Source organism: Haliotis rubra, unplaced genomic scaffold, assembly GCF_003918875.1.
Source record: "Haliotis rubra isolate DU_JTF1 unplaced genomic scaffold, ASM391887v1 Scf872, whole genome shotgun sequence".
Lineage (NCBI taxonomy): Eukaryota > Metazoa > Mollusca > Gastropoda > Lepetellida > Haliotidae > Haliotis > Haliotis rubra.
In genome coordinates, this window is record NW_025767604.1 from 161,017 (window position 1) to 177,216 (window position 16,200).

Sequence of the window (16,200 nt, forward strand, 5' to 3'; positions counted from 1 at the left end):
TGTATATATAGAGATGTTGGGTTTTGTAAATACATGCTCATTTTTTGTGTATAACATTTTGCAATCAACAGACATCATAACATGTCATGTGTTCAAGTATCACACCTGCCTGTCTGTGTAATTACATAATGTGACAGAGACCAAACTCGGGCCATAAATCAATGCATTTTGTTTATGGTGTATAGCCTGATTGGTGTTAAGTTCAAATTGCATGTGGTCAGTGATAGCAGCTGTGTATTGAATATTGTCAGACAGGCAGGCAGACACACAGGTGTCAATAAAACAAGACATTGAGTTTTGTCTGTGACAACGACATATCTATATCACAGTTAGAAATTCTGTACAACGCTAAATAATGACATTGCTTTTAAGTATCGAACTGAGAAAGTGACTCAGTAAGAAGAACGTGTGGTGAAATAGACAAATGAAATTATATACATGTAAACAGTTAATTTACTGTCATAACATATAAAAAGCTCGCGCCTGTGAGATATCAACAAAACATTAGAAAAATAGCTCACACCAAAGCCTTCACAGAGTATTCACCCGACAACCAGCTTCCAAGCTGCGCGAACCTATTTCACTGCGCACTTGCTATGAGCGCAGCCCAGCTGTTGAAACCAGTTTTCCCCAGAAAAGTCGGGGGAAAATTAGTGAAACGTTTGAACTCCGATTTCGCGCGTTTTTTTTCATCGCGTTATTTTTTAACTTTATAAGTTGAATTTGCATTTTTGACGATTTGTTTGGGTAAGTCCATACCGAAAGGTATCAGAATCTGCAAAGTTGTGTTTTACGTTGCATGTGAACTTTAAGTTCAGTATGTGTTACAGTGATTCACATACTCTATAAGCGGTCTTTTACCCTACAAAGAGTCCCAATACCCTAGAATTGGTCCAAGCTCATTTCCTGCCTGTGATACTTCCAACCAACTAGTATCATGTCTAGCAAAAGGGATATGCATGTACATGACAAGTTGTCCTGCTATGGGAGAATCTGCATAGATTATAGGCACATAGCCCTTGTATATTATGCACTGGTTTTAAGGATCATCCTTTTCACTCTACAGCGGTAGATATTAACATACTTTTTCTAAAGGTTATCCTCAGATACACCTTACACACTAATTTTAAGGATTATCCTATTCCATAGAGAGCCCTTATAAACCAATTTCTGAAGATTATCCTCTTCAACCCTTATACACTAGTTTTAAGGATTTTTCTATTCCATTGATAGCCCTCATACACTAGTTCCTAATGATTTTCGTCTTACACATGCAGTCCTTATACATTTGTTTTTCAAGATTAACCGTTTCAGCAGACAGCCCTTATTACGCTAGTTATATGGATTTTCCTCTTCAACCTCTAGCCCTTATATAATTATTCGCTAGTTTTAAGGATTTTCCTCTTCAACAGATAGCCCTTATACACTCATTACTCAAGATTTTCTTCTTCCATAGACAGTCACTATATCCTGACTGTAATTGTGGCCCTACTGTTTTGTAATCACATTACAGACAGGATTTTCCCTTGCTTCATAAATTAGGGTTACACTGACCTGCCTAAACATTTTTGAGGGTCCAACAAGATTTATGTGAATCAATGGGGTTTTTAAGTGCAATTTCAGGCCATGATTTTGACACAATTTTGACACTCTGTTTTAATTTATTCATATAATTGGTTTAAGTAAAAATGATACAAATCAAATGACCTCAAATTAAATTAAAAAGAGTTCAGTTTATGTAAATGATAACTTTGTTGGTATCTTTTCAGTTCATCTATTCATCAAATACCAAGGACAATGAAATCTGTGCAAGTGGTAGTGTTACCTTTCAAACGTTTGTCCTAGAAGTAGTAAGTGCTTCCTACAGGTGGCCAATCTTCCTTACTAACACAAGCTCTCCTCTTTAACCTATATGTGGTTGAGCACAAATTATAAGTTGTTACTTCTTTTCTTGCCTACAGATTTCATCCAATTATCAAAGGGTCCACATTTGATTGAATAGTTTCCCTTGGTTATTATCCCTTCTACACTCTGTTGGGACAGACCTGTGCTGCCTGTTTGGAATACATGATATGTATGCCTGCAATATACCTTCTTGTAAAGTAGATGACATAGAGCTTTGAAGTTCTGTTGATTTTTCTCCAATTCATCCCAGTCTACCTTCCAGCAGGATGTCGGTTGAACTATCAGAGGCTGCAACAAAACCAATGTGATCCATCCTCTACAATATCACACTTGCATAGTCACATTGCCTAGAAAATCTAATCTAGTACATATGCAAGCATTGTTTTGCATTTTAGAATGAATTTTGTACCAGTCACAGATCAGGGATTTGATATCATATTTGAAACTACTTTGGTTAATGACAGGCCAACATAAAAGTAGGGAATCACACTCAATTATCGACAGGTGCCATTTAATTAAGTGTCTGGCCGTAAAGGGTGTCACACATACCATGCCAAACACAATGGATTCACACACTGCTGTTGTGTGAATCAGCGCTGAGATGTAGATGCTGTGTACTGGAATAGTGATACCAGCTGCTTTGCTGGTGCTGGCAAACACCAATTTACAGTTGGCACTCTCAGGGTGCAGGGTCTGCCAGGGAATTAACACTATATTAGCATGAAATCCAATCACATAAATACTGTTTTCTTAATGCAGATTTCTTCATAAAACTCTTTATAGGCATTTAGAACTTGGATGCATTTGTAACCTGAGGCCAGACCAATTATATTTCTTGTTTCATGGATTTTTGTTCTCAGGAGAAAAAAAAAATCACCAAAGTAATATTCCTTTTAAATACTAAAAGTATTTTACTTTTGGCAATTTATGAAGTGTATATGAAGCTGCAGGTGCTCCTTCAAAATGCAGAATAGCTGCAAGTTCCCCTACAACTGCTGTGTGGTATGAAAAACAACTATATGCAGTAAAGCTGCAGGTGCCCCAACAACTGCGGTGTGGTGTGAAGAACAACATTATGTAGTAAAGCTGTATGTGCCCCTACAACTGATGTGTGGTGTGAAGGTCAATATTATGTGGTAAAGCTGTATGTGCCCCTACAACTGATGTGTGGTGTGAAGGTCAATATTATGTAGTAAAGCTGTAGGTGCCCCTACAACTGATGTGTGGTGTGAAGGTCAATATTATGTAGTAAAGCTGTATGTGCCCCTACAACTGATGTGTGGTGTGAAGGTCAATATTATGCTGTAAAGTTGCAGGTGCCCCTACAACTGCTGTGTAGTGTAAACAACAACATTACGCCCCTACAACTGATGTGTAGTGTAAACAACAACATTATGCTGTAAAGTTGCAGGTGCCCCTACAAATGCTGTGTTATATGGTAACTGTGCAGGGTTGAGGATTCCTTCATGCAGATCACACTTCACCACAAGTCTCGAGCCATCTGAAACACAATACACCATTAACATCTACAAGCAACAACTAAATGACACTGGCTCCTTGAGGATTGTAACAAAACAAATAAGACATATCTCTTCTAATCCCACACTTCCATAATCCTATCTTTGAAATGATAATCACATATATTTACTTAAAATATCTCTTGTCAAAATCGTTTGCTCATGCTATTAATATCATCTGCAGTTACCAAAATATGTCGGACTGGTAGAAAGCATTAAGTAGGTTTGCAAACATTAAAATAAATGTATCTATCTCATTTTCCAGCACATGATTATGATTTACATAACTTGATTAATTTTACAGGAACGAACAAATGTTTGTTCTGATTGACTGTTATTGGATTAACTGAATTTCTTTCTTCACATCAGACTGCCATTTAGTAGGGCTGTTATGATTCACTCGCATATTCCTTGAATTGAACGGTATTCCTTCATGAATGCAATTAGTTTATCACAATCACTTGATTTTGGTGGTATTTATCAAAATACAAGATATAGAATGGATTATATCCAAGCCAGGCAGGATAATAGCCAGCAGTCTTATAAATTTAATTTGTGGTCACTGGTCATTGTCATGATAAGTTAACACTATCGGCATGACTAAAACATGTCAAATAATTATTTTGTCAATGTTTCACTAAATTTATTGATTGATACATCCAATGATGACCTGTTTTCATTTTCATTACCCAACATTCATATTCATTACCCAATATTCATTGTATGTATCATATTTGCCTCATAGTGGATTCACCACAGCTCTACCATTTACCACTTGCAGTTGACGATAAAATGTGGCTGTCATGATAGGAAATGACATCATTTGACATGATCAATGTGCAATCAGACAGTACAAGGGATAGGCAAATAGTCATTCATTAATACAGCTGATAAACATTTATATTAGAATGACAACAAACAATGCACTCTGAAATGGCTAGAATTAATCTCTCGTCTGACGAAGGAAGCAACCATCAATAAATGAATAATGAATATGGTGCAAACAATGAAGTCACACACTAAGAGCATTCTCACAGAAATACCAACGGATCTTAGCTGCAAAGTGTGCCCTGGATATGTTTATAGCCAGAAAACATCATATGACATTTACAGTTTATGAAGAGCACTTGTAACTGCTACTGTAGCAGAATGATATTGTGTGGTTCTGATGAACTTCCCTTCAGTTTCCTAAGACTCTCTAGGAAAATGTTCCCCAAAACATGTTTTACAATCAATTCAGATACATTTTAACCTCAGTTTGTTCTAAATTGATTTATTTTAATGACTGTGTGGATAGATAACCAATAACAAATGGTTCAAGAATGATGGATTAAAGTCTCAAGATTTCAGCAATTTAAGTACCGGTATACTTTATTTTAAAGATAACATTTTATCTTATTGTGATGCAGATATTAACATGCAGATAGATAAAAATATAGAACTGAGTTCAAACACTATTATCAAACTATACAATAAAGCTTCTGATCCTTTCAACTGAGTATAGGGGGACCTCAGAAGAAATGAGAAGACAGGACTTTCTGGATGAATATCAGCAAATGTTTATATGAAATGAATACTTTTTAAAAATCAGTCCCAAACAAGGATAATTATTTTTTAACTCAAAGGATAATGATGCAAGATTCTGACTAGACTGCAACACTGGTTTAAAAATAACAACAGAATTACAGAATTAGAGCTTTTATTCAACTAATATTCCTACAATTTACTAGTTATATTGCATATTGCTTCATATTTATCAAAGAAAAATGCAAGGTTTTACCATCTTTCATTGACATCTCAAAAGCTGTTTAGTATTGATCTTTAAATATTCAAAAACCTCGTAAACTTGGTGTTGTAAGTAAATTCTCCAAGTTTGTTGTGAACATGTATTCCTCATTATCTGCTTGAGTAAGAGCTGATTCTGGATTATCTTCATCCTTCAAATGTAATATTGGTCACCGGTCAAAGATGTATCCTAAGATCCAAAAGCCATCATTATGATTAACCAGCTTGCTACAGTGTTAAAGAAAGAAGGTGAGATGTTTCTGCATCTCCTCATATTTCTGATATGTTTTTATCATGTTTGGCCAATGTTTCTCATCAGTATTTGACAATGCTTTACAGCTTCAAAAGAAAGTTTCTGTTTTTGAAAAAAAAATTGGCAAAAATCTTAATGAAAATAAATCTTAACAAATTAGAAATGGTTTCTACATGAGGAGGTCCGACCTGGGCGCCCCATACAAATTACAGACCCTATCGCAGGTCAAGCTGTCCCTCCGCCGTGCTTGGCAGACAGGATCCAAGAAATGATACTATCACTCCTCCTGCTGAAGCAGTGGGTGGAAGAATTTGGGCTCCTGCTGTAGTTAGCAGGCAACCAAGTATCATGCCAACACCCACCTATTGTTTAACTACTGACCCTGCCTGCACCAGTGCAACCTACTGTAAGAGTTGAGGGGGAGGGGGGAGAATATTTCCATGAGTGTTACTGTTGCGTAGCAGTGGACTGATGGTGACGTCATGACTGCGCTAGTTAGTGATGTGATGTGAACAAATGACGTATGGTTGCTATGAGGGGGAGTACTATTGTTTGGTGGGATAATGAGGCAGGGGAGTGTTTGTAAACAAAACTTACTTGATAGTTGCCAGTAATCTGTGACCACTTACCGATTTAGTTAAATAATGCTAAATCAAATTAATAGTTACAAAAAACATTTTTCATATATAATTCACACTGTTTCACAAATGGTCTTTTTTTTGCTATATGATTTCTCACAGTTGATAATTGGTGTTTGTATTTCAAAATCCAAATAAAGACCATTAGGAGAAACATTTGATACTATATTATTAAGCCTTTACACTGCTTTTCCATTTAACATGTTCTATAGACAATTCCTTGCGCCAATCAGTGTCCTCACCAAGAATTATGCTTGCAAGATAAAGATTAATGCTATTATGTTCCTTGGAAAAAACATTTTATGAGTGGTTGTTACACTAATAGCAACTACATTTTTACAAAAGAAATATTTTTAACAAGCATGAAGCAGTCATAAAATCCTGACAGGTCCATGCCTGGACTGCTTGTAAAGCTGTCCTCACCTGTGTTCTTGGATGGCAGCACGATGTGGAGGTGTTCGCTGTCACTGCCGCAATCCATCAGCCAACCATGGAAGAAATTCTGCAGACTCACACAATCTAAAAAAATTAAATGACAAAGGTGACAAAAGATTTCTCATTGAAATATCAATTCTTGATTCTTTATTACATAAGCTTGAAAGACAGAATAATGAAAATGAATAATATCAATAAATCACAGATAAATACAGGACCACTTCAGAACAGAGCTCTAAGCAGTACTACTTGGTCCACAGGCACTAAGGAACCAACTATTCAATACTCCAGGGCCGGAGTGCTGAGATTATGGAAACAGGATGTTCAAAACACAGAATGATGAAAAACCAGTTCAATTAAAATTATTAGCTTAGATAATATATTTCAAAAACACTTTAAGCTTAAATATTTATTTCAAGATGTTTCCCAGACAATCTGTCTTTTGCAAATTCGAACCATCCCAAATCTAGAAGTACATAGGCTTGTCTGGATCACTAGCACTAAGCACTAGGACAGGTGGAACCGAGCACTAAGCAGTGTCATATTAAAACAACAGCACCCACAAGGGTCATCTGGAATACAAACTATTAGCATGGTTGTCCCGAACACTATTAGGGGTCATCTGAACTTGAGCTCTAAGCACTGTTGTCAGGAACCCAGGTTCATCTGAACACTAGCACTAACTGGGGTCAACTGAACACTAGCACTAACTGGGGTCATCTAACACTAGCACTAACTGGATTCACCTGAACACTAGCACTAACTGGGGTCATCTGAACACTAGCACTAACTGGATTCATCTGAACACTAGCACTAACTGGGGTCATCTGAACACTAGCACTAACTGGATTCACCTGGAACACTAGCACTAACTGGGGTCATCTGAACACTAGCACTAACTGGGGTCATCTGAACACTAGCACTAACTGGGGTCATCTAACACTAGCACTAACTGGGGTCATCTGAACACTAGCACTAACTGGGGTCATCTAACACTAGCACTAACCTGGATTCACCTGAACACTAGCACTAACTGGGGTCATCTAACACTAGCACTAACTGGGGTCATCTAAACTAGCACTAACTGGGGTCATCTAACCTGGATTCACCTGAACACTAGCACTAACTGGGGTCATCTGAACACTAGCACTAACTGGGGTCATCTGAACACTAGCACTAACTGGGGTCATCTAACACTAGCACTAACTGGGGTCATCTGAACACTAGCACTAACTGGGGTCATCTGAACACTAGCACTAACTGCGGTTGTCTGAACACTAGCACTAACTGGGGTCATCTGAACACTAGCACTAACTGGGGTCATCTGAACACTAGCACGAACTGGGGTTGTCTGAACACTAGCACTAACTAGATTCACCTGAAACAAGCACTAAGCACGTTGTCTAAACACTAGCACCATTTTAGGGTCATCTTGAGGATTATCTAGCACATGTAAATGTCATCTGCAGTACTAGCATTAAGCAAGATTGTTTAGAACACTACCACATGTAAATGTTATCTGCAGTACTAGCACTATGTGTGGTTATTTGAAACACTAGCATATGTAATGGTAATCTGCAAGACTAACACTAAGTTTGGTTGTTTACAACATTAGCAGATGTAATGGTAATCTGGAATACAAACACCTTCATGGGTAATCTTGATTACTAGGGTAATCTGGAAGTACTTGGCTGTGTCATGTTGAACACTACCACCTAGCTGGGACATACAAAATAGAATTTCAGAATTACGAGGGTTGAAGGCCCCTTGATATTAACTGCTTTAGTACTTAATTGTGAGGATGCTCGTAATCTTTGAATTTATTCAATTTAGTTGAGGGGTGATGTGTAGACGGGGTCCCTTGACTTCGATGCCTAGTTGTGAAAGCAATCAAAATCACTGCACTCAGCAGAATTACCTGCATCAAGGGTTAGAGTATCCATCAATCCTGTGATCATGCTGGTGGAGGATATACTACTTCCTTGACTGGACACATCCAGCAACCCATCCTCACTGCCATACAGTTGGGGGGTCAACGTCACACATAGAATACGCTAAGAAGCAGGAAATACCCTTCATAGATGAACTGGCAAAACTGTGTGATTTGACATAATACAAACTTTGCCAACTTCTCAGTATCTTTCAGAAAGATTTAGAAACATGGATTGTGTTTGGGCATTAATTTCACAAAATACAGTAGAACATGGATATAGCGAACACGGATATAGCGTACAAACGGATATAGCGAACAAATTTAAAAGTCCCGTCAACAGTCCTTTATAATATCATTAAAATTATACGCGAATAACGAACTCGTGAGTAGCGAATTAACGGCTATAGCGAACTGATTTACTACCCCCAAGACCCAATTAAGGACGTGATTAGCGAACTCACTCAGTGTCAGCTCAGCCACTTAGCGGTACAGTATACATCAATCTTGTTGGCGGTGAATCAACATTGATTGATGGTCATTAATTAATTAACAAAACAAACATATCGTGTTTAACCCATTCAACAACCTTGCATTTTCATTAAAAAATAAAATAAATTTATTTAAGTTGTAGTTGTATTATTTCAATTTTATTATAAAAATAAACTTCATATTTATCAACATGATACAGGTAATGTCTGTGAATGTCCTCATCTCTACAATCCAAGATGGCGGTCAAATGTGAATAACGAACAACGGATATAGCGAACTAAATTTCTTGGTCCCTTGGAGTTCGTTATATCCGTGTTCTACTGTAAATGGTAATACAAAACATGATCTTCTGGGATTTCATGGAACAATAAGACAACACATTGTCATTCCCAGCAGTTTATTTTATATTTGTGTCAACTGATAGTGACTGGTCAATGATTAGTTCGATTCTGTTTTCACTAAAGGAACTGTTCATGAATTACATGACAATTGATCTTTTACTGCTGAGCTCCTTTTAATCATTTAATAGTCTGATAAGAACAGTTTCAAAGCATATTGGCTAGATTAATGCACTCAATCTCATTTGAAATTACCTTGAGGTGTTGAATATGTACAGTGTCAGCCACAGCTTCAATCTGCCTGGATACAAACTCTCCACTACGACAGCCAAGAATAATCACCTCCAACTGATTCATTGACAGGCCTGGCTAAAAATGAACATACAAGTAATAATCTGGGATTATGTCCAAGGGCAACTATTAGAGAAAATGCCCCATGATATCCATTAGGATATTTTGAAAAGGTTTCCACTGTATGGTTTTCCTAATTAATTTTCTGTACAAATCCAAGGAAAAATGTGTACGCTTACATCCTAATATTATACATAAATATTTCTATAGCATGGTTTGTGGCATAAAGGGCACTTAACTAAGAAAGTTGGATTTGTGTACAAAGTCTTTTATCAACAGTATACTTCATTTTCCATCATCAAAAATATTTGTACAGCAAATAACATACGTCATCAATTTATCAAAACTTTTCAAATACAGGTAGGAGGTGTATATCGACTTTACGTGCAAATATCGAGTTAACAGGGTAATTTTGCTTGTCGGGACCATGAAATCATATAGATATATCCGAAATATAGAGACATCCATATCGAGTTAAAAAGGTTCAAATAATGATAAATAATGAAGGATTTTGCCGGGACCGAGAAATTATATCGAGACAACCGAGATATCGAGCTATCAGAATTTGACACAACAGTGTTCGACTGTATCTGCAAAAAAATTTCACAAATCAAACATCATGTCTATGCTGTAAACAAACCAGCAGTAACTAAATAAACTGAAGTTATAGAAAACGAGGATGAGGCTCAGACATGTTTAGTTAAAGCAAGTTTGAGTCAAGTCATTCAAAACCTACTTTGATTAATTGCAAACACATTTTGTTTGTTGATTAATGCCGCACTCAGCAATATCCCAGCTATTTGGTGACAGTATTCAGATAATTGAGTCTGGACTAGACAATCTAGTGATTAACAACATGAGTATTGATCAACGCATTTTGGATACAATGACATGTATCAACCAAGACAGCGAGTCTGACCACCCGATCCTGTTTTTTTGTATGACAAGCAGGGGTTGCTGAAGACTCATTCTAACCCGGATCTTGATTAGATACAAGGCACTTACATTTGCTTTGATCAACGCACTGGAAACTGAGTCGCCTTAGTTGCTGCAATTTGCTGTGCATCCTTTGTGCACACCAGCAAAACCCTGTGACTGTGGGTTTCAGTCCAGGCTCACCCCAATTATGTTTCTAGGTTTGTCAGCACCATATCCACACGTATATTTCATATAAGTGGTCACTTCAGGCATTCCTACCACATCAAGCTGACACACTGTCATACTGTTAACCCCCTCACTCACTCACATTCACTACAAAATAGCCATACTGCCCTAATTACCTGAGTGAATGTACACACTTGTCTCCTGAACTGCTCAGTAGCCTGTTGTACAGCCTGGGGTATACAAGAAATGTGCCTTGGCAGACAATTACCCACTTCTGATACAGATGTTCTGATTGCCCTTAGAGCATTCTGAATGCGTGTGAGGTTACCCTTCAAACTGGACAAGGGCAGCAACAGCTGCAAAGTTAAAGTAGAACAGTATGCAAAATTGTGTTTACTGTTAATCAGAAGTTTTAATTTACAACATGTAAAACATAAAATATGAGAAGAGGAAAAATTAGATTTAAATTAAAAGTAAAACCATTACAACCACAACAAGAAAAGCTATGTCTGACCTCAGGTTGGGCTGTCAGCAAAAAGATGCTGACCATTGGGATACGGGAAGGTCCGGCCAGACTACAGGCAACAGCAAACATGTTCTCAAGACTGTCGCAGAGTACGTCACAGACATGCTGGTCAAATGGGGGACTTATGTCAACCAATATAGATCGTGCTGCAAAATGAAAACCATGTGAATTCAAGAGCATTTACATCAAAGTATCAAATCACCGTAATACGTACTGTACATTGTGAAAGGGATGGTTATGACAAATTGATAGTTACTACAAGCGGATAATCACTGTATGCACTGGTCAGGTGCCAGTCAAATCGCCCTAGCTACAAAACGCCCCAGCAAATTTGGTCAAAATGCCCCAGATGTTTGGTCAAATCACACCAGGTTTGGTCAAATTGCCCCAAGGGTGTAGTCAAAATGCCCCAATTTATTCACAATGGTTAAATATATGCCATAGATGCATATTATTTGTCAACTTCCATATTATATTCTTCATGCACTGGTCTAGGTCTGACATGCCGTAATCGATTGTAATTCGAAGAACATTTCCCAGCCATATGACAGACATTTGTAGGTAATTACGTCTGAACCAGACAATCTGCATCATGCAATCAACCAAGTTACGAAGCCTGGCCATCCTATTCATGATCACTTAGGCCAAGTTGCCTCTTACGACAAGTGAAGGTTGCTAAGTATCAGTATTCGTACTCGGAATCCACACGGGTTAAGAGAACAAAGTGAGATTACGAACGAAATAAACTGCAGTGATATTAACCCTGCCTACCCGGTTGTCTTCCAAGAAGGTGTCTTTTGCTTGTTTCATCTGATGCCATCGTCGATAAATTCCGTTACTCGCAATGTCCAGAAGTGTGTAATAACGTTCGGTCATGACATTTTCATACGGTGTGTATTCTCGAATAAAAAATACACAAGATCAAAGCCCCCGTGTTGCCTCCTTCCACAGTTCGAAAATGTTGAAGCAGAAACTTTCGTGCTTCCAAAGCAGACGAAACTTCAAAGCGAGGCTACCGGAAACAGGTGCTTGTGAGAGATTAAGCTGGTTCCCGGTTTCCCATGCGCTTCGCCAAGTTGTGAAAGAGACAGAGACCATGCTAACGACTGATTACCAATGCGAATGTCAAGAAAATCGGTCAATTTCTTTCATACAAACAGGGATAATCTACAGCGTCTTCTATTCTCCCTGATACAAACGGACATAGACACTCCAAAAAGAGAAAACAAATGTTGATGTTAATAGCTGAACACAAACGACTGGTCAGGAAAGGACTTCCCGTAGCATTTGTTATGAATAAAGGAAATAGACGCAGCTACTTATAACCACATCTGCAGGCTTAGGCCAACAGTAGTTGGCCATAAGTGAGTCATCATTAGTGAAATTCCCATAGACTTGCATCTTAATTTACTCTTGCAAGAATAATTTTCATAAATTTGGTTTCGGTCGAATTGCTTTCAATACTTATCTACCCTGCTGGGAAATCATCTCAGCTACATACACATAATTCCCATTCAGTTTTTTATTTAGAAAACTGCAACTATTTAAACAACACATATTAGACATACCAATCAGGTTTAACATGGCAGTCTATGGAATATATTAAAATCAAGTTGTACTTGCGGTGCTTTTAAAATCAGATGTCATTCGATAACTAATCAAAGGAAAGATGAAAGAAAATTATGTAAACGTAGCTGAAGATGATTTCCAAGATTTTTGCAAAATGTCAAAATAAAATGACTTCTACACAATTTATGAAAATTATTCTTGCAACAGTTAATTAACATGTAAGTCTATGGAAATATTACTAATGATGACTCACTTATGGCCAACTACTGTACCTGCACCAGAGAGAAAAAATACCAGCACCATGGCTTTATCGTCAACTCGTCATTTTGGAGATAATTAACATTTGATGTACATCATGAAACTGAAGTATTAAAATTCTTTTCAAGTTGAATGAACAGTTTCAATGTCAACTGTAAAAGGTGGATATTGATATTTTAAGAAGATGTCACCACAGTTTATATGTCCGTAACATTGACGTAACAAGTCCAATGCCGGCAAGGGTTTAGCGATAATGTCACTAACTCTGGAATGACTTACCACATTCTCGGCAACTCTACAGCTAAATTAAGAACGTTATTTGATAGACAGCGTAGACGTCAGTATATATCATTCGAACATGTTCTGTAGGGGGGATCCGGTGAATTTGGAGGCCAGAAGAAAAGGCATAACAATCCTTCTCACCAGAGGACGGGTATATCCTGTTGGATTGTCAATCCTGGGCCATGACCTTGAAGAAACGGATTTGCCACTGGTCCGACAATATGATCTATGTAGCTCACACCTGTCAAACAACAACTAATTAAAGGAGTTCTCTGACGTGCACCTATCCATCGCAAATCATCACGGAACCACCTCCAAAGTGAGTCCTCTCAATGACGAAGGCTTGAGCATAAGTCCCTATAGGTATAAATACACGTTGACGTCCGTCATTACGGGAAATGTTTAAAACAACTGTTAAAACAACAATCCTCCATTTGGCTTTTCTTTATCTCGATAAACACTTAACACTTTATTAAGTGGCCATTTCGATTCAAATTCGATTCTTTGAGCAATAATACATGTTTGTGAACGCTGTATATATATTTGCAAATATATATGTACTTGTGTTAATACTATGCTATCCATTTTAGTATTACTTGCTGCTTGGTCCGGCCCGACAGACATTTACTAAGGTACGTGTCAAACGCCTCTACTCCAAGTACTTCATCACATAACATTCCTCGAGTTTGTCCATTTTTGAAAGGTTATAGGCACCCCTTTATCTGAAAGACATCACGAACAGATTCACTCTCAAGCAATTCCTTGTGTGTGTTTTTGGCGAACACCTGGTGTCACCACTGATCCGTTTTCTACTTAATAAAAAAATATAATATAGAGACCTTAAGCCCACATACAAATAATTCACATTTACGGTAGTTACGGTAATTATAAACTTTGTTTACAAATACTTTTCTTCTTCCACCCGCATGATAAATATTCAGGCATACACGTATATTTGTTGTTTTCGTTTTGCAATTATCATTCTAAATGTATGTATACACATGAGCATTAATCAAGCACCACCCACTTTTTATATATACGTACGAAAACACATGTTGCCGTATATGCTTTGAAAGCAAATTCCGCGTATTAAAATGGTAACTGTACTATAACTATTTACTCCGATTAAGAAATACAAGACTGAAATTGTCACACAGTTCTCAGATAATAATTCTTGTTATTGTATGGGGATGGCCTAAAACTCGGGTCGGGCCAAGGCGGGCCAACTATATTATTGGCTAATAAATCCATTATCGTAAACCATGCCTACAATTCATTAATGCAACATACACTCATGTTAATAATGATCAACCAGAAGCCACAAACGCGTTTACCATCACTTTATTACGAGTAAATCGCTCGAAACCCAGGAAGACGAGCGGCATGTGAACGTGGTTGACCAATGTTACATCTGAAAGAGGCCCGACTTTTCTTGGCCCAAGTTTTAGGCCATCCCGTTTGAGATGAACCATCACTGGCGACCTTGTCAGTACCTGGTGTAGCTACCCCTCGCACGGATAACATCTGCCAGTCTCCTCTTCATAGTAATAATCAAGTGTCGAATTATTAGCCTCGAAATCCTATGCCATTCCTCGTGAAGTGTCTGTGTCAGTTCCTGCATAATCTGAACAGGAGGATCTCTAGTTCAAGCGTCCAAGATAGTCCCAAATATGTTTGATGGGGTTCATATTTGGGGCTCCTTGTGGACCATGGCAATGTATCTTTGGGGTTGTTCTGCAAATAGACAAAGACGTCTCGAGAACCCAACACCATTACTGAGTCACAATCATAGTGTTCAGCTGCATGGGTCATCTCCTGGTAATATGCCCTATTACTACGTCCCCATACGCGACAACGTGCGTCGGCAACGTGGAGAAGAAAGCGACCAATGACCAATGAACCCCGCATCTGCACCACGCCAGACGTTAATGCCTGTGCCTAACTGTGAGGAAGGGGCGTCTGATTGGACGACGGTCCTTGAGACCAGATGCCCGCAGACTTCTTGCCAGGCGGATCACGTGTGGTCTTACTCGTCTTCCACCTCTTGGACAACGATCTTTTACTTAACCGGTGGCCACGTCATCACAAGTCGACTAATAACAATGTACAGTCAGCTCTCGTTAATCCGACACTCATTAATCCGACAATCACGTTAATCCGACAAAAACTTAGGGAACCATTTAAAACAGTGATAATTACTCTCGTTAATCCGACATTCTCGCATTCCGACTCCGACACACCAATCTAGCAACTGATTATCGTAAATACATTGTAAAAACACTCGTTAATCCGACAGTCAACACAGCCGGTCGGATGATCCGACCGTATACAAACAATCACACGTGAGTGGTAATTAGCGTGTGCCTTACTGGTAGTTAACTTTCAAGTTAGCACCAGTATTGCGGTGGAACATCCCAGCGTCATGCATGCAAATAGCCAACGTGGATTTTCTGAAAGGCTATGTCTTGCCATGTCAAGGAAAGATAATTTCCATTAATCTTGTCTTAGCAGAAGACACCCAGTGTTTGTGTAGACAGATTCTCTGGGTATGTGGTAGACACCCAGTGTTTGTGTAGACAGGTGCTCTGGGTATGTCGTGGCATAAGACACCCAGAGTCTGTGTAGACAGGTGCTCTGGGTATGTGGTGGCAGAAGACACTCTGTGTTTGTGTAGACAGGTTCTCTAGGTATGTGGTGGCGGAAGACACCCAGTGTTTGTGTAGACAGGTGCTCTGGGATTGTGATAGACACCCAGTGTTTGTGTAGACAGGTGCTCTGGGTATGTGGTGGCATAAGACAACCAGAGTTTGTGTAGAC

At 38.4% G+C, this 16,200-nt stretch overlaps 1 protein-coding gene across 1 annotated transcript in view; it reads right to left on the minus strand.

Moving 5' to 3' along the window:
* The window catches only part of LOC124263230 (meiosis 1 arrest protein-like), a 45,508-nt gene extending 33,012 nt beyond the window's left edge, over nt 1-12,496 (minus strand). Inside the window, exons 1-9 of the mRNA XM_046697823.1 lie at nt 12,046-12,496; nt 11,263-11,420; nt 10,925-11,104; nt 9,549-9,662; nt 8,452-8,587; nt 6,522-6,617; nt 3,327-3,406; nt 2,455-2,598; nt 2,092-2,193 (exon numbers count right to left, since the gene is read on the minus strand). Of these exons, the coding sequence (XP_046553779.1) occupies nt 2,092-2,193; nt 2,455-2,598; nt 3,327-3,406; nt 6,522-6,617; nt 8,452-8,587; nt 9,549-9,662; nt 10,925-11,104; nt 11,263-11,420; nt 12,046-12,094 (1,059 nt within the window). The 5' untranslated portion in view covers nt 12,095-12,496. The remainder of the gene's footprint in view (nt 1-2,091; nt 2,194-2,454; nt 2,599-3,326; nt 3,407-6,521; nt 6,618-8,451; nt 8,588-9,548; nt 9,663-10,924; nt 11,105-11,262; nt 11,421-12,045) is intronic.
* Nucleotides 12,497-16,200: the final 3,704 nt, after the last annotated feature.